The following is a 22,838-nucleotide window of genomic DNA, read 5'->3' on the forward strand; positions in this document are numbered from 1 at the left end:
AATAGAGCAGAGATAATGTTAATATGTGGTTTTTTAAGTCAATATGTGGCCCAGAGTAATCTTTATCTGCTATTTAATAGCACAGTGAGTTTGATACCACTGTTGTGTATGGAACCTAACTGATCTATAACAATCTTGCCTGCTACTTGTGAAGCAGTGTGCTGAGCACTTTACAGTTTGAGATAACTGTATGTGATCCTCAAAAGTGATCCTCAAAACTACCTTGGGAGATATGTGCTATTGTAACCCCATTTTACAGTTAAAGAAACTGAAACTAACAGGGGTTAAGTCATTTGCCTGAAGTCACACAACTAGTAACCTCTGAGGCTGGTTTTGAACTCAAGTCTTCCTGACTATAAACCTAGTACTCTATCCACAGCACTACATAGCCTATTCTGAGGATGGGAACCTGGAGGACTAGAAGGATAATGGTACCCTCAACAGAAATAATTACCCATTTGTCATTAACTTGTGTAATCTGCCACCTTCTCTCTATTCTTCATCCTGTGATGGTTTCCCAATACGTTCTCTTTTTTTCTTCCAAGGTCCCTAAGAATTGACCTATTTCCCCTATCACTGCCATCACTGGTTGACCATAATTCTCTCTTTTCCTGGTCTACTACACCATAGGACATGGTTCATGGTTTCTCCCTGACAGAAAGCAAATAGACATTTTGAGGGGTTTTACTGATAACATCAATGAGGAAAGAGAGATTAAAAATTAAAGAGATTTTTATAAGGTTTCAAGAAATTTTGAGCAGATGCTAGAGTCCCTTCTGATAAGAAAGAAACAAGTCTCCTTCTGTTCCCCTTGCTGCCTATTTCCCTCCTCTCCTACAACATGCATCTTTGTTTTTCTTCACTCACTCATACCCTGTAAGAAAAGACAAAGTGCACAAAGGCAATGCTAAGTCTTTGGGTAAATATGAATAAAATAAGATTCATTTGCATTTCATAGGTAAGCCAAAGCTTATCTCAAGGTCTTCCTTCTTCACCAAGGACAGCTGTCCTGGGCAGTTCATCAGCATAACCAGGCTAGGAGTTCTGAAGTAAGGAGCAAGATGTGGAGGGGAAAAAGGGCTTGGAGAAGTTTGGAGAGATGAGATAGGGAGCTCGAGATAGTCCCAGAGATGTTCCCCACATCATAAAGTTGGTCCAGCAGTATGTCAGAGAGAGGTGCTAACATGTACGTGAGAAGGGGAAAGAAATTAATCTTTCTTTCCTCTCATTATTGCTCATCCTGCTACCAGATAACAACCCTAAACCAGTTCTAAACTAGCTCACGAATGGGGTAAGAACTGGTTACCATAGGAATCTGTAGCATCAAAAATAATATCTCATATTTATATAGTATGCCTTAGAATTGTATAAAGTCCTTTCCTCATAATAGCTCTTCGAAGTAGCTACTACTGATATTATTAGCCTCGTTTTACAAGGATTAAGTAATTTGGCTGTGATGACACAACCCAGCAAAGATCTATGGCACAAGGAAAACCCAGGGCCCTGATTCCAAGTCCAATACCCTGTTCACAGAATCACAGTGCTAGAAGATGTGTAGGTTGTGAGGAGGGATGGCAATAAGCAGCAAGGAGTTATGGTTATCTGCCTAAAGCTACCCTTTATATATAATCTTTGTAAGTCAGGGATTTCATAATGATATTTTGTATGTTGTGTTTACCAACCAGAAATCTCAGTCAAAGGCATTTTTAAAAATGAGTGGCTTAAATTCTAAGATTTCAAAGGCAAATTCACAATCATATAAATCGTATCTGTTGCATTTTTAAATGCGACACATATACCCAGAGGTGTAAAATTTCCAAGATGTATAATAAAACTTTTTCCTCCACCACCCCATTTTTGAGGGTAGCAATGGAATTTTTTTTATTAAAGTATGAACCACACTTTTTAGTGCTATTTTCAGATAAATTTAGCTGTTAGTCTAAAATCTAAAATGTGTTTACAGAATGGTTCATAAAGTTGGTTCATAAAAATAGTTCATGGTTGTTTTGCTGCATGTGGACTTCCCTGCTTTAAGCACCTTATGCACTTGTGAGGACATGGCAATAGCAATTAAGAAGAGGAAGATGGGAAAAGCATCTGGCCTTGACAACACAGATGCAGAAGAAAGCCATGCTGGATGTGACTCAATTTCAAAATCACTCAATGAACAATTTTCAAGGGCTCTCAAAGAGAGGAAGAGTGTGAAGGAATGGATAAGATAATGGACAATGTTGTTATTTTCCAAAGTGGGAGACTGAAAAGACATAAACAGTTACCAGCACCTCTCTGGTCTTTCTCAGCTCTATAAAATTGGATGAGAATGGTAATGTAACAAGAAGCTTCTTGATGAAAACATGAGGAGACAGATGGGCTTTCATAAACAATTCTCAACAGCAGAACACATCTTCCCAGTCACTACTGATCAAGAGGTATAACAAATCTAGGACTCCAGTGGGTCTATTATTTGTTTACTATGAGAAAGAATTGGTCATGGAAGAGCAAAATGCCACCTTAAAGACTTATCAAACTAGTTATTTTCCCTGAATGTCTTAAGATTACTTAAGTTTCCTTAACAGACACAACTATTTGTTAATGATTCTGTGGGTATCAAAATGAAGCAAGTCTGGCATCAGACAAGGAGTCATGCTTCCTGAAAGTGTTCACTGTTAATACTGCTACTACTACTACTAATAATAAATAATAATAATAACAGTAATAATAATAGCATTTATGTAGAACCACTGCCAGAGTCTTAGAGATGACTTTATATCTTCCTTGACCCAAAGAGTTCCCCTCTCAGCCAACCTGGAGGCAAGGTTAACTCAAACTGCCTTAAGTCTGTTCCATAACCACTTTGTTCAACAATCCCAATTGGTGGTAGGTAAAAATGAAAATTTAGGCCTGCAACAAAACCAGACAGCATTATTTGCTCAGACTTCTGAAGTCTTTCCAGATTTTACTCTACATTTTAAAGTAACTTACCAACATCAAATCCTAATTACTCTTCTTGTTTCATAATTCATTCATTCTATAAATCTTTGTTTATTTCTTTGCATATCCAAGACATTATGTGAAAACCATATACCTTGTGAGGGATAAAAGAAAATAATATAGTATGTTTTTTACTTCAAAGATTTTATAATGAAGCGCAGTGGTTCTTAATTTTTTTGTTCTCAGGACCACTTTATATTCTTAAAAGGTATTCAGGGGGGCAGCCAGGTAGCACAGCAAAAGCACCAGCCCCAGTGTCGGGATGACCTGGGGATTGAATCCAGGCTCAGATACTTAGCACCACACCCAGAAATAACTGGCCATGTAACCTTGAGCAAGTTACTTAACCCCAATTGCTTTTAAAAAAAAGTATTCAGGATCTCCCTGAAGAGCTTTTGTTTATATAGGTTCTATATATTGACATTTACCATTTTAAAAATTAAAATATCAGCTATCACTCTTTGCAGATGATATGATGATAATCCTAGAGAATCAAGTGAAAAACTACTTGAGACAATAAATAAACTTGGCAAGGTTGCAGGATATAAAATAAACCCACATAAATCCTTGGCATTCCTGTATATTTCTAATGAAATCCAACAGCAAGAGATAGAAAGAGAAATCCCATTTAAAGTTACTGCAGACATTATAAAATGTTTGGAAATCTACCTGCCAAAGCAAACCCAGACCTATATGAACACAACTACAAAACACTTTTCACACAAATAAAGTCAGATCTAACTAATTGGAAAAAAAACATCAATTGCTCATGGCTAGCTTGAGCTAATATAATAAAAATGATGATTTTACCTAAATTAAATTACATATTTAGTGCCATACCAATCAATTTACCAAAAAATTACTTTATAGAACTAGAAAAAATAGTAACAAAATTCATTTGGAAGAACAAAAGGTCCAGAATATCAAGGGAATTAATGAAAAAAATGCTAGGGAAGGTGACCTAGCTATACCAGATTTTAATCTGTATTATAAAGCAGCAGTCATCAAAACTACTTGGTACTGACTGAGGTATAGAGCAGTGGATCAATGGAATAGATTAGGTACGAGACTCAGCAGTCAATGACTATAGTAATCTACTGTTTGATAAACCCAAAGAACCCAGTTTTGGGGATAAGAACTCACTATTTGACAAAAACTGCTGGGAAAATTGGAATATAGTATGGCTGAAACTGGGCATTATCAAACACCATATACCAAAATCAAGTCTAAATGGGTGCCGGATCTAGGTATAAAGGCTGATACTGTAAGCAATCTGGGAAAGCAAAAAATCGTTTACCTGTAAGATTTGTGGAGAGGGGAAGACTTTATGACCAAACAAGAATTAGAGAGCATTATAAAATACAAAATGGATAACTTTGATTACATGAAATGGAAAAGCTTCTGTACAAACAAAGCCAATGTAAACAAGATTAAGAGGGAAGTAGAAAGTTGGGAAAGAATTTTTACAACCTATGTCTCTGATAAAGGACTCATTTCTAAAATATACAGAGAATCGAGTCAAATCTATAAAAATATAAGTCATTCCCCAATTGATAAATGGTCAAAGGATACGAACAGGCAGTTTTCAGAGGAAGAAATTAAAGATATCTATAAGCACGTGAAAAAATGCTCTAAATCACTATTGATTAGAGAAAAGCAAGTCAAAACAATTCTGAGGTATCACATCTCACCAGTCAGATTGGCTGAGATGACAAAAAAGGAAAATGATAAATGCTGGAGAGGATGTGGACAAATTGGAACATTAATGCATTGTTGGTGAAGTTGTGAACTGATTCAACCATTCTGGAGAGCAATGTGGAACTATGCCCAAAGGGCTACAAGTAATATCATACCCTTTGACCCAGCAATACCACTTCTAGGGTTATATCTCAAAGAGATCATAGAAGTGGGAGGAAGACTCATATGTACAAAAATATTCATAGCAGCTCTTTTTGTGGTAGCAAAGAATTGGAAATTAAGGGGATGCCCATCAATTGGGGAATGGCTAAATAAGTTGTGGTATATGAATATAATGGAATACTATTATACTATAAGAAATGAGGAGCAGATGGACTTCCTATTTTACCTGGAGAGGCTTATACGAACTGATGCTGAGTGAGAAGAGCAGAACCAGGAGAAATTTGTACACAATTACAGATACAATGTATGTGTGATGACCAACTTTGATAGACTGGACTCTTCTCAGCAAAGCAATAAGTGAAAGTAGGGAATTAAGAATTAGAAAAGCATTCTTTGCATTTTAGAGGGATGGGTATTCTTGAGGAAACATGGATAATGATCTACTAAAAAGGTATTTGCAGCTGTAGTACTACCTCTACTCATAATTCCAAAAATTAATAATAAGTCAATTCCAAAAGACTCCTGATGGAGAGAGATGTCTACATTCAGAGAAAGAACTAGAAAGAACAGAGTTTGAATGCAGATTGAAGCAAACTACCTGCTCTCTTTCTTTTTCTTGTTTGGTCTTGTTTCCTCTTTTCCATTGTTCATTCCATCTGATACAATCCTTCTTTATAACCTGACTAATGTCTAATGTGAAAGTATTTGCAGATCCTATACTTGATTGTATGCAGCCATGGGGAAAGGGAGAATAGGGAGGGGGAGAAAATTTGAAACTCAAGGAATTGTGGAACTGAAACTTGTAAACTAAAAGTAAACAAATTAATAAAGACCAAAAAAATTTTTTAAAAGAAAAAATTAAAATATCTTAGTTTTATTATGAAAATACTTTTTACCTCAAGGACCCACTAAAAGGGTCTCAGGGATTCCTGGACCACACTTTGAGAACCACTGATATAAAAGTAATTCACTAAATCTCAGTAGCTATAATAGCACTAATTAAAATTACTAGCTTTATATCTTGGTTCAAAGCAATTTGCAGCACTTCAAATTGGCTGCCAGTAAAATTATTCCCATTTCTTAAAATCCGTGATTTACCTTTTTTCTGAACATATGAAAAAAATATGACAGGCAGTGTGGTGTAGTGGAGAGAGAGCTGGCATTAGTAGCTAGGCTTTAGTTCAGGTCCTGGGTCTGTCACATCCTGTCTCTCTGACCCTTGGCCAGATCACTCACCCTCTCAAGTGCTACATGTATCCCTTAAGGCTATAAATTGCAGAGCAAATAAGTGATCTTCTGTATTGGTAGAGAAACTTCCTCACCAAAAGCTCCTCATTCCATGAAATCACATATCTGTTTAAAAAAGAAGAAGAAAAAATATAGTGAGATTTTCAAAACTAATTTAGTATTATTTTGGCCACTTGATAAGGAAAGTCAGATGAAATTCAGATTATTCCATTTTAAATAATTGTATTATTACTACTTTTATAACAATTCAGGTATTATTTTATTTGTTTATTTGGATACTATTTCCATATATAACTTCACATAAAAACCTTCCTATAACATGGGTCTTTGAAATAAATTGTGAGTAATAAGTATCAGGTGGCCATGGAGCATCTCATTTAAATCTTATTCGTCATCTTTTTAAAATGTTAATAATCTAACATTTTTATATTTCAGTGAGGTGAGAGGGGTGAGAGACATGTTTATTCTAATTTATTTTTCCTAAGCTTAACATTTTGTCCTAGCCTAAACAGTCAAAATTATACACTCAGGCATTCCCGCCTACCCCCCAAATTTTTTTTTATTTTTATAAAGTTGATGAAAAAACAGGGATGTTAAGACCTGAAGTCTACGTATCAGCCATCAGCACACAGAGGCTTCAACCAATTGCCAGCTTCATACTTCATGTAAACTGGTGCTGTTAGGTGTCATAAAAACTGAATTTGGAGGCAAGGCCCAGACTTCTGTTCCTTTCTGTTTCATTTCTATTACAACCAAAATAAATCCCCCAGTTTATTGTGAACACCCAGACACTGCTTCAGGGTTTTGAAAGGGTTAATATTATTACTCAATGAGAAGGAATTCTGGCAATAAGTGAAAGTAGGGAATTAAGGATAGAAAAGCATTCTTTGCATTTTAGAGGGATGGGTATTCTTGAGGAAACATGGATAATGATCAACTAAAAAGGTATTTGCAGCTGTGGTACTACCTCTACTCATAATTCCAAACATTAATCAAGCTTTTTCACATGGCTTTCCCTGGCCTTCTGTTGTTTGTCCCCCTCTATATTAACAAACAAAACTCATCTGAGACCCATTAAAGGCATAGAGCTTTGTTTAATTGCTAGCTACTTAACAATTTCCTTAGAGTATTTCCTTCTATGCCTCTGAAAACTATCTAGGTGGGCCAACCTGCTGAGGCTTTCCCTTAAAGGCAAAAAGGTTTAGCAATAATTGCTGAAACAAGACTGGAAAAGGGACTGGGAAGTTATTTCATTCACTTTCAACTTGTGTGCTATTTACCCCATTTACCCCATTTCCTTTTGGAGCAATGTCTACATAAATAAGCACTGTTAAAATTGGACATTAATCTTAGCTATGGATTCAAAGTCTCTGTGGAGTGAATTTTTTTAGATACAAAAATAAATCAGATAACCAGCCATCACAAAATGATGCTAATTAAATCCCAACAATGGGAACTTTTTTTTTAATTTTAGAAAAGGGATTTTTTTATTCAGGTTTAGGTTTTTTCCCCTATGGGAAAATAATACTAAATGAGCTTTATGCTTTTAACAAAGACAGAGAAGGTGGCTCAGGAATCCAGAGAGATTCTTTCAGTCGTAGGCAAGTGTTAAAGAAAACACAAGGATAGGAGAAGGGAAAGGGGGAGCTTAAGGAGGAACAATTGTACATAGTGCAGGAAGAATCAAAAACCAGAATTAAGATTACCAGGAGAAATACCAACAAATCTCAGATATGCAGATGATACCACCCCCATGGCAGAAAGTGAAGAAGAATTAAGAAGCCTCTTCGTGAAGGTAAAAGAGGAGACTGCAAAAGCTCATTTGAAGCCCAACATTAAAAAAATAAATAAATAAGCATGTGGCATCTGGTCCCATCGCTTTCTGGCAAATGAAGAAAGAAAAATTAGAAGCAGTGTCCGATTTTATATTCTTGGTCTCAAGGATCACTGTTAGCAATTGTAGCCATGAAATTAAAAGATGCTTGTCTTTAGAAGGGAAGTGATGGCAAACCTGGACAACATACTAAAAAGCAGCGACATCACCTTGCCGACAAAGGTCCCTATAGTCAAAGCTAGGGATTTTCCAGTACTAATGTGTATGGCTGCAAGAATTAGAATCTAAGTAAAAAAGCTGAGCACTGTGGAATCAACACTTTGAAATTGTAGTGTTGGAGAAGACTTTTGAGAGTCCTTTGGACATTGAGGAGATCAAATAAGGAAATACAGAAATTAATTCTTTTAGTTGGAAGGTCAAATACTAAAGCTGAAATTTAAAAACTTTCACCATATAATGACAAGAAAGGACTCATCACTGGAAGACTCTGAAGCTGAAAAAGATTGAAGGCAAAAGGAGACAGGGATGGAAGAGGATGACATGGATGGATAGTGACATGGAAGCAATGACTATGAGCTTAGACAGACTTCAGAAGATAGTGGAGGACAGAATGGACTGGAATGCTATGGTCCATGGGGTCACAGAGAGACACACATGAATGAACAAAAACTTTACATAATGAGTCTGGAAGAACTTAATAAGTATCAAAGAACCACAGACTTGGAAGATACCTTTGAGGTCACATAATCTAACTGTACCTGAACAAGAGAGACTGAGTAATATAGCAAGACTCTGCAGGGGAGAGCCATTGGTTTGCTTGGAGACAAGAACCCTGGGTTTGAATCCCACTTCAGATGTTTACTATTTCCTGACCCTGGGTAATTCACTTAACTGCTTTGTGTCTCATTTGCAAAGTGAAGAGGTTCAACTCAGTGATCTATGAGGTCCTTTTAGCTTGAAATTTGTGATCCCATGACAAGAATCCTCTCTACAATACTGTAATAAGCGACCATTCAGTCCATCCTACCTAGTAATGGCTCTAATTGTGTTTTAAATGTTTTCCTGAAATCAAGACTGTTTCTGCTTTTTAACAGCTTTTATCTATTGTTCCTAATTTTTCTCTCTGTAGCAACACAGAATAAATCAAATCTGCTTTCCACAACAGTTCTTTAAGTATTTGGTTTTTCTACCGGATAATTTTACCCCACCCCCAGGTTCTTCTCCAGGCTGAATGTGCCTTGTTCCTTCAGCTGATTGGTAGAGAACATAGTCTCTAGTCCTTTCACCAAGTTGACCACCCTCCTCTGAATTTGTTCCAGGTTGTCAATGTCCTTCCAAAATGTGGTGACTGGAATGGAACATAATATCCCATATACAGTCTAACTAGGGCAGTACACAGAAAACATGTCACTCCTCTTATTATAGATACATTGCTGCTGTTGTTGTTCATGTCTGACCCTTTGTGACCCCATTCAGGGTTTTCTTGGCAAAGATACTAGAGTGGTTTGCCATGTCCTTCTTGCCATTTACAGATGAGGAAACTGGGTAAAGTGACTTGCCCAGGATCACATAACTAGTAAGTGTCTGAGGCCATATTTGAATTGATTTTCCTGATTCCAGGCCTGGACCTCTATCCACTGCATTTCCCCATTACAGATACTATGCCTGTCTCATTTTAGCCTAAAATTACATCAATATGAATCAGCTAAATGATATACTGGGGCAAGAAAGCCAATAGTAATTTAGGCTCCATTTCCTTTACTTGCTTCTGTTTTTTATACATGTTTGTTTGTTTGTTTGTTTGTTTTTAAATCAAAGTTGATCACTGAGTCTTTTGTGCATTCCTATCATCTCTTCAAACAGTTCTTCATTGTGTGTGTGTGTTCATGTATGCATGTACATGTGTGTGAGAATTTAGTTCTGAAAAGCAACTGATTCCTCTTGGGCTATAACTTTCTCAGTAGAATTTTAAAGCCATGGGAATGGGGGCAGAGTCAAGATGGCAGAGTAGAAGCAGGACCTCCGAGCAGCTCTGGCTTCCACCTTCCCCAATCAATGTAAAAAGGGGACTTTGAACAAACTTTGGAGCTACAGAACCCACAAAATGACACAGAGAAGCTAACCTCCCACTGAGGACAGCACAGCAAGCTGGCAGGAATCGGCCAGCCCAGAGCTCTGGGAGCTGAGCCCAGACCCGCCACAAGCCAGAGCTTTTAGCCCCAGGGCAGGTCTGACCAGCCTCTGGCAGAAGGGACTCCAGAACAGCAGCAACTGTGGCCATTTCCAGAATTATCAACACACAGATGTGAAGGACAAAGTGAGAGGTCAGTGCAGTCTGGACTTTGGGACCCAGTAACAAGGAGTACATCAGCTTTTGCCCCAAGGGAGAGAAGCTGATGAGACTCCCCAGCACAGCCAGCCAATGCCACATGGCAGCTTCAGCTCCTGGCCTGTAGAGTGTAGGGGGACCAAGTGACCAAGCTGAGGGGTAATCACTCTTGCTTTAAACTTCTTGGATCTGGATTGCAGTCTAGGGTGGAGGTCCTGGGGTGTGTGTCCAGCTTGCCCAAAGATGTGGAGAACTCAGAGAGGGCACCCAATTAATAACTCTGGCAGCTGAGAAAACCCCAGCGTTTGGGAGGAAAGCTCCCCTGTCTGGTGGCAAAGTCCTACTGTGGCAAAAAGCCCAAGGGTCAAGTGACTGAGGGGCAGCATGACCAGGAAAAGGAAACAAAGCAGACAGAAGATTCCAACATTAGACTCCTATTTTGGGGACAAAAAGGAGCAAAGCATGGAACAGGAGGAAGACAGTAAAGTCAGAACTCCTGCACCAAAAGCTTCAAAGGAAAATACGAGCTGGTTACAGGCCATAGAGTACCTTAAGAAGCAGATAAGAGAAGTGGAGGAAAAATTGGGAAGACAAATGAGAATGATGCAAGAAAATTATGAAATGAAAGTCAGCAGCCTGAGGAAAATCACGCTTTAAAAAATAGACTAACTCAAATGGCAAAAGAGGCTCAAAAAGGCAATGAGGAGAAGAATGCCTTAAAAAGCCAAATTTGCCAGATGGAAAAAGGATCTCAAAAGCTCAATGAGGAGAATCATTGCTTCAGAATTAGATTGGAGTAAATAGAAGCTATTGACTTTATGAGAAATCAAGATGCTGTTAAACAGATCCAAACAAATGAAAGAATAGAAGGCAATGTGAAATATCTCATGGGAAAAACCACTGACCTGGAAAATAGATCCAGGAGCGATAATTTTAAAATTATTGGACTACCTGAAAGCCATGATCAAAGTAAGAACCTAGAAATCATCCTCCAGGAAGTTCTCAAAGAAAACTGCCCTGATGTTTTAGAACCAGAGGGCAAAATAGAGGTTGAAAGAATCCACCGATCACCGCCTGAAAAAGATCCCAAAAAGAAAACTCCTAGGAATATTATAGCCAGGTTCTGGAATTCCCAGATTAAGGAGAGAATATTACAAACAGCCATGGAGAAACAATTTTAATATTGTGGAAACACAATCAGGATAACCCAGTATCTGGCAGCTTCTACACTGAGGGATCGTAGGGCTTGGAATATGATATTCTGGAGGTCAAAGGAGCTGGGATTAAAACCAAGAATCACCTACCCAGCAAAACTGAGTATCATGTTTCAGGGGAAAATATGGTCATTCAGTGGAATAGAGGTCTTTCAAGCATTCTTGCTGAAAAAACCAGAGTTGAATAGAAAATTTGACATTCAGATAATGTCAAAGAAGCAAGAGAAGCATGAGAAGGTAAACAGGGAAAAGAAATCATAAGGAACTTATCAAAGTTGAACTATTAACATTCCTACATGGAAAAAACAATAATTGCAACTGATGAAACTTTTCTCAGTATGAAAATAGTTGAAAGGAATAGAAATATATATGTCTATATATAAGGGTATATGGATATATGAATACATATATGAATGAGTGTATATATGTTTACAGGTATACATAGAGGGCACAGGACCAATTTAACAGGAAGGGATGATACTTAAAATATGAAATTAAGAGGTGAGAGAGGAATATGAGAGGAGATGGGGAGAGATAGAATGGGGTAAACTATCTCATACAGAAGAGGCAAGGGAAAATGGTTACAATGGAGGGGAAGAATAGGAAGGCAAAAGGGAGTGAATGGGTCAACCTTATTCCCATTGAATTTGGCTTGGGGAGGGAATGAAATACACACTAAATAGGGTATCTCACCCTACAGGAGAGTAGGGGGGAAGGGGGTGAGAGGGAAGGCAGGCTGGGAGGGAGGGAAGTTGGAAACACCCACTTTTGAAAAGTGATGGGATCAAAGTAGAGAATAGAACAAGTGGGAGGTGGGATAGGAGGGAGCGAAATATAGTCAGTCTTCTACAATATATCTACTATGTTATTGTTTTGCATTAGCCACACATGTACAACTTATACTGAACTGCTTATCTTCCCAGTAAGGGTGGGTGACAAGGGAGGAAGGGAATGAATCTGGAATTCAGTTTTAAAATCAAATGTATACAAAAAATATATATATGCACTATTATTAATATTATTTTACATTGTAATTGGGAAATAAGATATACAGGCACTGGGGCATAGAGATCCACCATGCCCTACTGGAAAATTTGAAAGGGGTATGGGAGAAAATATGGGAGAGAGCAAATTGGAGGAGGGGATATCCTGTGGGACTGCTATTTTGGGGCAGTTGGTAGGGGAAAAAAGGGGAGGAAATTTATAACTCAAAATCTGGCAGAAATGAATGATGTAAATCAGAAGTTAATAAAGCATTTGAAAAATGAAAAAAAAAGCCATGGGAATGTACCTATTCTTTCTCTGAACTCTCAGAAAGCCACTGCCCCTACTTTGAGGCTACTTAACCTGACTCTCTCCTCTGTCATAAATTCTAAGATTACAGTAGTCACTTGTTCCTAGAAAGATAGTTTTTCCAGTTTTCTTTCTGAAATTATTATTAGAGGACAAAAAGTTGAAAAGTCAGGCTTCAACATTCCCACTATAGAATCATACATAAGAAATATGAAGAGAAATAAATATAACATGACTATATTCTGGACAGAGTGAGGGCAAAAAATATGTAGGCTATGAATTTGGAAAGTAAATCTAAGTTGTTTAGCAAACAGGACACCAGGTCTGAAATCATGGCATCAGAGAATCTTAGAGCTGGTGGGCATCTTAGAGTCCCACCTACCCCAATCTTATACCTGAAATGCAAATTGCCTCCAACAAGATCTCTAACACTCTTCTTAAACACATTCAGTAAGAATTCCCTAATTCATTGAGCAAATACTAAGATTCTCACTTGGGGAAACAATATACAATAATTGGGACAAATCATTTAACCTGTTCTCACTTTACATGAATGATTTCATTTGTGTGCAGTTCCCAAAGTGTGATTTTTGTCAACAATTGTGCCGTTGTCTTGTCTCTAATGTCTAATGTTGGAGCAATAATAGTTCCTGTCCAGAATATCGTCTCCCACTCAAAACAATTCCAAACAGAGTGACCTTTGTTGCATCACAATTTCCTGATATACAGGCATAGTCAATCTGCTTAAGGTGATGTTATAGAATACATTATTGTCAAGCACTTTGGTAAATGAATGTTAAACAAATGCCCAATCAAGTGTGAACTCTTAAAACAATAGGTTCTGTGTGAACTCGATGAGCTTTCCTATTCATATACCACTCCCTTGGAGAAAATTAGACCATTTTGGAAGATTCCCAAATTGTTTCAGGCCATTACAATACCATTTATTGCACTGAAATGGAGATTTACTAATGATTCCCTAGAACATTTATAAATTGCTTTGTGGGATTTATTCAAGGTAATTTGCAGCCAGTTAGTTACTCCTATGAGATGAATGCACATTCTCATTCCTTTTTTATAGATGAGAAAGCCGGAGGAGTCATTATGCCATCCCTAATAGCATAAAGGTTAATGTTGGCCCAGCTTTTTCCTTACCTATGCAAATGAATGAAATTTTTCACTGAAAAGCAGATGGCTACAAGGAATGTTGCCCAATTCCACAAAAGAGTAGAGCCTAGGACACCATGGAGAAGTAAAAGATCACTGGACCTGAGACAGGAGGGACCTAGGTTCAGCTACTGCCTCTGATAGTGTGTGACCTCAGGCAAATCAAATACCTTGTCTGAACTTTTAGTTTCCTCCTCTGTAAAATGGGGAAAATAACATCTTTAATACCTTCCCCACAGAGCTAAAGTGAAATAATCTATGCAAAGCTTTGTAAACATTTACAGTGTCATTAGAACATCAGCTACACATAAGTGTCAGCTATATAATACCAATCTTCTTTCATTATGTTATTTGATCCTCACAGTCAGGCAGATCATGCAAGCATGATCCCCATTTTACAAGTGAGTAAATAAATACTTGCCCAACATAACTTGAGTAAAGTCATAGGATCAGTATTCAAACTCCAGCCTTTTAACTCTTTCTTTGGTACTGTTTCTCCTCAGTGGTGAAGTGGATAAAATTCAGAGTAAGAAAGGCCTCATTTCAAATACTGCCTCAATGCTTATGAGCTATCTGACCCTCTCACAATTTCCTCATCAATAAAATCATGTTAACAATAACACCTAGTTCACTGGATTGCTGTGAGGATCAAATGAATTAGAATATGTAAAGGACTTTCAAAACTCTGAGAGCTATATAAATGCTAGGTATTATTATCATTCTCCTATACCATGCCATAGCTGTTTAAGCCTAATCATCATGTTAGCGAGGGCCTTGAAACACTCCTAGTCCCCAACCATTACTCTAAGATAGTGATCTTGTTGTTGGTTTTTTCTGGCAGTTGCTATTGCCCATAATCCCTGGCCCTCTGAAAATTTAGCACTTTACTTAACATTTACAGTGCCCCATTCTGCAATGTTGTAAGGATGGGGAATGAAACCTGCTATCCTAGAGCTGACCCAGCTAGAGGAAATTTTTCAAAATTACAATCAATTAGTTAACAAGCATTTATTAAGTACCTGATTGTGTCAGGTAATGTCCTAAGTACTGGGAATGCAGAAAAAGACAAAAAAAAGTCCCTGCCCTCAAGGAGTTCAAAGCCTAGCATGCAAACAACTAGGTATAAACAGAATATATGCTGGATAAACTGGAGATCATATCAGAGGGAAGACACTAAGATTAAAGAGAATTAGGAGGGGTTTTCCCCCAAAAGGTAGGATGTTACATTTTTTATTTTTTATCTAGTTTTATCCTTATTTTCTTTTTAAAGTTTAGTTCCAAATTCTTTCTCCCCCTCCCATGGAGAAGGCAAGCAAAATAATATCAATTATACCTATGAAATCATGCAAAATATATTTCCATTTTAGCCATTTCACAAAAAAAGCAAGAAAGCAAGAAAATTATATGTCAATTTGCATTCACATTTAGATTGTTGCCTCTCTCTCTCTCTCTCTCTCTCTCTCTCTCTCTCTCTCTCTCTCTCTCTCTCTCTCTCTCTCTCGGTAGATAGTACTTTTCATCATAAGTCCTTTGCAGTTATCTTGGATCATTGCATTGATCAAAATAGCCAAGTCAAAAGGTAGGACTTTAACTGAAACTTGAAGGAACCTAGGGAAACCAGGATTCAGAGGTGAAGAAGGAGAAAGTTCCAGGTATGGGGTATAGTCAGAGAAACAGCAAAGAGGCTATTTCCCTGAAAAACAGAGTGGAAGGGGTAAGGGGGCGGTGAAGAGTAAGATGAATAAGGAATAAATCTTCTGGTTTAAAAGACTGGAAAGGGAAGAGATGACCAAGTCATGAAGGGCTCTCAAAACCAAACCGAAGACTTTATTTTTGATCCTAGAGACACTAGGGAATCATTGGGGTTATTTGAATAAGGGAGTGACATGGTCAGACCCGCAGTTAAGGAGGATCAGCTGAGTGGAGGATGAACTGGTCTGAGGAGATACTTGAAGCCAGGAGACTGATCAGGAGGCTATTATAAACACTGAAATGAAATAGGAGAATTATATGATAACTTCAGTACAGTTTTCACGACATTGTTACAAACATCAGTCCATATTCTGAAGACAAACAGGAAGCCAGAAATTTGTTTATAGGCCAGTTCAAGTCACAATATGTCACATGATCACAAAATAGTCTGAGGATTCATTTTAGCCACTCCAAAAGATTTAGAAGGGATCCAGAAGAGAAAAATTTAAAAAAAATAGTTAAGGATCTAGGAAAAAGGTGGATTGAAATTAGACTTATCTTAAACTGAAGAAGAATGTTTAACATCTCCAGCACAGCAATATATCTATTGATCAATCACAAAGTATTTATTAAGCACCTGGTGAAAACCTTAGCTTAAAAAGACAAAGGTCTCCCACTGCATCCGGGCCATCGCCAGTCATCCCAGCCTATGTCATGACTGTGGAGGAGAGACTGGGGTTGATAACTTTTCACAGCTCTACCTCACTTAAATCCAATTCACTTGCAAGTCAAGACATCACCCTCCTGATGTCATTGGTCCTCTTTGAGAATGAAGGATGAATAATAACAACAATGTCCCAAGCACTCTCTTCATTTCCACTGACTAAAGAATACAGATCACAGAATGTTAGTGGTGGGAAGAACCTGGGATGCCATTAACTATAACCTCTCCATTTTGTGTGAATAAACTGAGATCTAGAGAGGTAGTGACTTAAGGCCACAAACTAGCTGTGTGGCAAGGCAGCCAGCTCCAAAGACTGAAAAAATGGGCTCAACTCCTACCAGTGACCCTTAAAAAACCTCAGAAGATTGGACTAGAGGACCTCTGAGGTCCCTTCTATTTCTGTGACCATGAAAGTGGTAAAGATTTAGATTAGAAATAAATAATAATTCCTTCATAGCTACAGCTATGTTACTAAGTAAAGGAGTCTTTTTTCTTCCATTTCTTCTCTCTTCTATGATGTTTTGCACACAAGCAGACACATTGCCTCCCCAGGAAACTTCTGAAAAATTATAAACAATTGATTATCTCATGCTTTTTAGTAGGCTTTCCCAAAGGCAGAGGGTTAATTTTAAAAATGATTGACTAAACTGCAAGATAGACTATTCAAATGTTACACCAGTCATATATGCTTTCTCTTATCCTATTATCAAACTTCTCTGGGATTGTATTGAATTTATTACCATAAAGGTTTTCTTTTTTCTCTTTTTCTTCTTTCAGGTTGTGGTTTCTCGAGGACAATCAACCCCTCATGTGAATTTTCAACTGGATTCCCACCCTGTTTCTCCAGAAGTGATTGTTGAGCATCCATTAAATACAGACGGCTTCACACTAGTTATCACTGGGAAGAAGGTTAGATCTTTCCCCATTAGCTGAGGTTCTTTGCAAAAAGATATTTACAAGTTTCTTTGGCCATTTGTAATTTTCCACTTCCTCTTGGATCTATGTGCAGAGAGCTTCTCCCAAGGGGATTCCAAAGATCAGTAAAGTCAATTTACATTTTTTATACCAAGATGACTGAACCTGAAGGAGGCCTTTGAGCCACTGCAACTATGCTTTCTGTTTTGCTTTCTATTCTCTATGAGGAAAATAAACAAAAAATGAATATTTAAAACCCAGCAACAAACTGTGGTACAAACCTACAAAAGCCAGAAAATATAAATTTGGATCTTATGTTAGAACTTCCTGGGGGGTCATGAGTCATCTTCCTGTAGCTTGGATTTTTGTTGTTTCAAATTTATGGCAGGCAGGGCAGAATAACTGTTAAACAACAAGTGTATCATTGCAAGTAAAATTCCAGGTAAGAATATCACTACCTTTCACCACACAGTTGCACATAGCAAAAGTACAAGAATGAATACATTACATCTAATCCTTTAATCAGAAACAAAACTATTGTGTGTAACTGGTATAGTAACAGATCCTATAAAGTAATATGTTTAATGTATCTTTTCTGTATTTGATCTCTGTTTAACGAAAAATTAAATTTGGAAATGTTTTCCTATTCTTTATCCACAGATAACCAAGATCCCATTGAATGGCCTAGGCTGTGACCATTTTAAGTCCTGCAGTCAATGTCTCTCAGCCCCTCCTTTTGTACAGTGTACCTGGTGTCATAATCAATGTGTGAAATCTGAAGAATGTGTCATTGAGCTAGGGAACCAAGATATTTGTCTGCCTACTATTTATGAGGTAAGGTTTTCATTTTCTCTGTCAAATGTTTCTGTTTTTTATTTTTATTTTTTACAAACTCCTGTTCCAGCATTTCCATCATCCTCCCAAAAAGGGTAATGACCAAAAATTTTAAAAACAAAACAAAATAAAACAAAAAAAAAACCCAAAACCAACAAAACCTGATTTATTCAATGAACCATGCCTATCAATCAAAGTATATATGTCTGTTTGATTTCAGTCTTTTGTCTGTATCCTGTTGTTTGAAAAAATATCATTGAGCTTGGCACTTGAATTGACTATCTAGGGATCCCCTTTGACAGCCATATCCTCTCATATGTTATCTATCTGGCAACTCGGTTCAATAAACTATTCATTTATTGAAAATATATTGTGCTGGGGCGGCCAGGTAGCACAACGAGTAAGAGCACCGGCTCCAGTGTTGAGAAGACTTGGAGATCGAATCCCAGGCTCAGACACTTAGCACCCACCCAGAAACACCTGGCCGTGTAACCTTGAGCAAGTTACTTAACCCCAGTTGCTTAGGGGTGGCCAGGTGGCTCAGCGAGTAAGAGCACTGGCTCCAGTGTCAGGATGACCTGGATTAAATCCGGGCTCAGATACCCAGCACCACACCCAGAAATAACTGGCCGTGTAACCTTGAGCAAGTTACTTAACCCTGATTGCTTAAAAAAAAAAAAGAAAGAAAATATATTGTGCTAGGCCTCAGGGATAAAAAGATTTTTAAAAATTACACAGTCTCTGCCCTCAAGGAGCTTACAGATTAATAAGCAAACAAGATATTCAACTCAACAAGCATTCATTGAGTAGCCATTATGTGTCTGGCCATGTTAGGTTCTGGAGATAGAAAGAAAGATATGAAGTTTACATTCTACTGGAATATAATATGTATCCAAGTAATTAGAACAATATAAAGCAGAATGTGATAAGGACATAGAAAAGGTAAAAAAGAAGAATGAAAGACCTGGGGAGGAAGGAATCCTAGGTGACAAGTCTAGATAACTGGGAAAATTAAGTACAGTCATCAAAAAAAGAAAAAGTGGTTAAGAGGAGGGGCAGGTTTGAGGGGGAAAGACAATGATTTCAATTTTCAGTTATACGCAGTTTGAGGTACAGGCAGGACATCCAGGTAGAGAGTTAGAGGAAAGATTAGAAATGTAAGATTTCCTTACTTAAGAGGCAAAAAGCAGTGAAGAGAACCAAGAGGAAATAATCAAAGACAAAAGAGTCAAACCAGGATAGAAAAGTATCATGGAATCCAAAGGAGAGTTGGTCAAATGTTGAAGAAAGAAAAAAGAGGATGATAATTAAGAAAAAGCCATAGTTTGGGGTATTTAGGAGATCATTGGTGACCTTGAAGGAAAACAGTTCAGCAGAGCACTGGGGACAAAATCCAGATTGCAAAGAGTTGAGGAATATTAACTCTTTTTGCAAAAGGAAAGCGACATTAGGGTTGAGGGAAGGGCTATTGTTTGGGGAAGGGAGGCCTGAGCCTGTTTATAGACTAAGAGAAGTTTGTAGGAGAAGAAGAAGGAACCCAGAGAGAAAGTAAAGGAAAGACAGAACAGGGAAGGTTGATAGAGCAAGATCAGTCAACAGATCTTTACCATGAGCCAGGCACTTTGTCCTTACCATGAAGAGTCAGGAGGAGATGGCATCAAGGGCAAAGATGGAAGTATTAGCTTTGTCAAGGAGAGCCACTTCATTGAAACCAGAGGGAGGGAAGAGAAAGTGAGTGAAGACAGATTTTGTCATATCAAAGAAAGAAGGTAAGAGAGCTCCTGTCTAATGTCTTGAGTCAGCTAAATAAAAAAGAAGCAACAAGATCATTAAGTGAGCTCACTTCCTACTTTACTGAGAAATCTTGGCTAATGAGCGTATAGGGTCTATTCACATAATGAGCCCCATTATTCCTCTCTACTGTTACTTCCTGAATCACCACTTCCTGGATTCCTTGTAACTCATTTCCAAGTGGCCAGGAGCTCTGTTCACTCAAGTGCCAGACAAGAACCCTTTCTTAGTAACTTGTGGAATGAGTTGGAATGTTCCATCCATTCACTAAGGTGACTGATAGATGGAAGAAGTTCCTAGTCATTTTGTGGGTCAAAAGAGAGGACCAACTGGAGCCTCCCTATCTGACCACAGACTAGTTGGGGTTCTTCTGACAATTCTTTGGGCAAATCAGATTCCTCACCCACTTTTTGTCCAGTGGCCATCAGTCAGGTATATGGAAGAGACCTTGCTGGTGATGACCACAGACCTTCCATAACAGCTTTTAGAGCAAGATTAAAGAATAAAGATGCAACAAGTATACCTACCTGCTTTAGTGAACCATTACTATCATTCTCAAACTGTTGGATTGCTTATTTGAGCATATTTTTGGTACTGTGTTCACCTCCATAAGAAAATTTACTAAAAGAAACAAAAAACAAAAACACCTCATCACCACCCTTACTGAGAAAAATTAAAAAATTACAACTACTTTTCTGAATATGACTAAGGATATATTCTCCTTGCCTGGAAAATTCATTTAGTATAGAACAGTTGGACTTCACCGACTCTAACTCCTGTGAAATAGGAAAGTTATAGGTTTCTATTGTCTGGATCAAGTCCATAAGTAAACAAAGTTTACAAGTCAGAACAAGAGCTGGTATCACAGCTCATGGCTGTTTTCATTTAGCTATGGTTTGAAGCAAGATTCATACTGGATGATTGTCCATTTAGTCAAATCATTTTCTATTAAGTGTAACATAAATATTAAGACCACGTTTGATAAGGCAATGAGTAAACTAAAAGCAAGTAAATAAATGAAGAACTACCCTGCTATATTTATGCCCTTTTATCTTTATTTAATGTGCTCACTCTCTAATAAGGAATTTTACTCTTTTATGAACGCTGGGGCATGTAAATAGAGGTGGCAATTTGAAACACTAGAAATCTGAGCTCAGACAGTCAGTGAAAGGCACGGGTATGTGTGTGGGGGTGTGTGGTGACTGGGTGTGGGTATGAGTGCTTTCAACTGTCACCTCTACTTTATTTAAAAATTAGACAAGATGATTTTTAAAGTGAAGGAAGCCTGTTGGTGAAAGGGTGACCTGTGCAAATGAAACATTTAAGACTTATAAGTATGCTTCTCATATCATCAGTCATAAAGGCTACACTAGAGTGGTAAAAATAAATTAAACTTTTTTGAGTCAAGTTGAATAAAGTGACTAAAATGTCTGCTTCTCTGGAACCAGTTTACCCAGATAGTGTTAGAAGTGCTAATAAAATTTGTTTTAATCCCCTGGTGCTCATAAATTATAAAGCCTTGATGGCTAAGTGCACTTTTCTTCATTGCTATTGTATTTTTGCTCCAAAGATCAAGAAGCTGAAAGGTTTCTAGTTATCCAGGCTCTCGATAGCCCAGTATTATTCTGTGTTCTAAATATGAATAATGTTTATCATAAACATTATATAAATGTTTAAATACAAATATTATTTCTAAAGTATGTATACATATAAACATATCTAAATATAAATATTTTCTTTATCTCACTACAGTGAACTTTCTTCTTTTCTCCTCTTGCACCTTCTATAAATCCACTACTGATAGATTTGAATCTTCTAAAAGATTGAATTATAGCATTCACAGGTTTGTAAAGCTTGCTTCAGGACTGTTGGAAGGAAAATAATGCAGCTGAGTATATAAATCCCTTTTGCTTCATAGTTGTTAGTGAGATTTCATGCTCTGCTAGACCATGACGTTTACATTCTTGCTAAAAAAAAAAACAGATTATTCATCTTTTTCTAATCTGCTTAAAGTCCATGTGCATAAAATCCAACTGATGTATTGAGTTTAGCTCTCCAATAAACACAGGATAGGCTGCTTTACTGAATATACAAAGTTCAATCCCTAAAATCTTTTACAATTCCACATAGGAGAGTTTCAGGAATGCAAGTCAATTAACTTATTGTTTGGAGCACATTATCTGATCTTGAATTTAAAGACCATACAGAAGAGGCTTTTAAAAATGAGGATTTTTCCAATATATGCTGTATAGGTATTAAGAAAAAAATTAGCATGTCTTATAGGATTGAACTGAATTCCAGGGAGAAATCAAAACTGCTCCTTAATTGATCAGAACATTTGAAGATAACAAGCAACTGATGAAAGGGTGAACTGTTCAAGTGAAACATTTAATACTTATAAATATGCATCATACATGACCATTTCCATCCAAGAAACAGGGAAAAGTTGTTTTCCTATAATGACTCTGTAAATACATATATATATATATATATATATATATGAGTTAGAAAGTATTATTTAACTCATTTTCAATGAGTTAAATGAATTTTTGACCTGCATGTGATTTAAATGTATTATTTTAACATGAAACTTAAAACATCTAATTCTTAGACCATCAGTGGTGCCATTTTTATGTATGAAAAGGGAAAGTATAGATTTATCGGGGCTTAGTCATTGTTCCCTAAAGAGATGGAGGATCCAGGCTACAAAACTTCTTATTAGATAATCAACCCCTGTATATTGAATGATTTTACATATTTCTCCCTCACCCCCTGAAAAACTGTCATTCCCAAACTACTGTACATGCTCTTGGGTTCATAGACCACTACCACTTCTTTCTTTAGCTTTTATTCCAAAGTTCTAGTCCCCTGACCCCAAAAAGATTCAAAGAACTTCCCATTTAATTGCCTTTGGGGTAGAATGATTAATTCAAACTTTTAAAAAAA

General features: G+C 37.3%; 1 protein-coding gene across 1 annotated transcript in view; it reads left to right on the forward strand.

Annotated features, from left to right (window-relative positions):
- The window catches only part of MET (MET proto-oncogene, receptor tyrosine kinase), a 168,079-nt gene that overhangs the window by 89,430 nt on the left and 55,811 nt on the right, over window positions 1-22,838 (forward strand). The window contains exons 4-5 of the mRNA XM_069107079.1: window positions 17,130-17,261; window positions 17,928-18,101. Coding sequence (XP_068963180.1) covers window positions 17,130-17,261; window positions 17,928-18,101 — 306 coding nt within the window. The remainder of the gene's footprint in view (window positions 1-17,129; window positions 17,262-17,927; window positions 18,102-22,838) is intronic.

Source organism: Petaurus breviceps, unplaced genomic scaffold (assembly GCF_028583685.1).
Source record: "Petaurus breviceps papuanus isolate PSGF00001 unplaced genomic scaffold, PetGlider_PUasm1.0 84, whole genome shotgun sequence".
Taxonomy (NCBI): domain Eukaryota; kingdom Metazoa; phylum Chordata; class Mammalia; order Diprotodontia; family Petauridae; genus Petaurus; species Petaurus breviceps.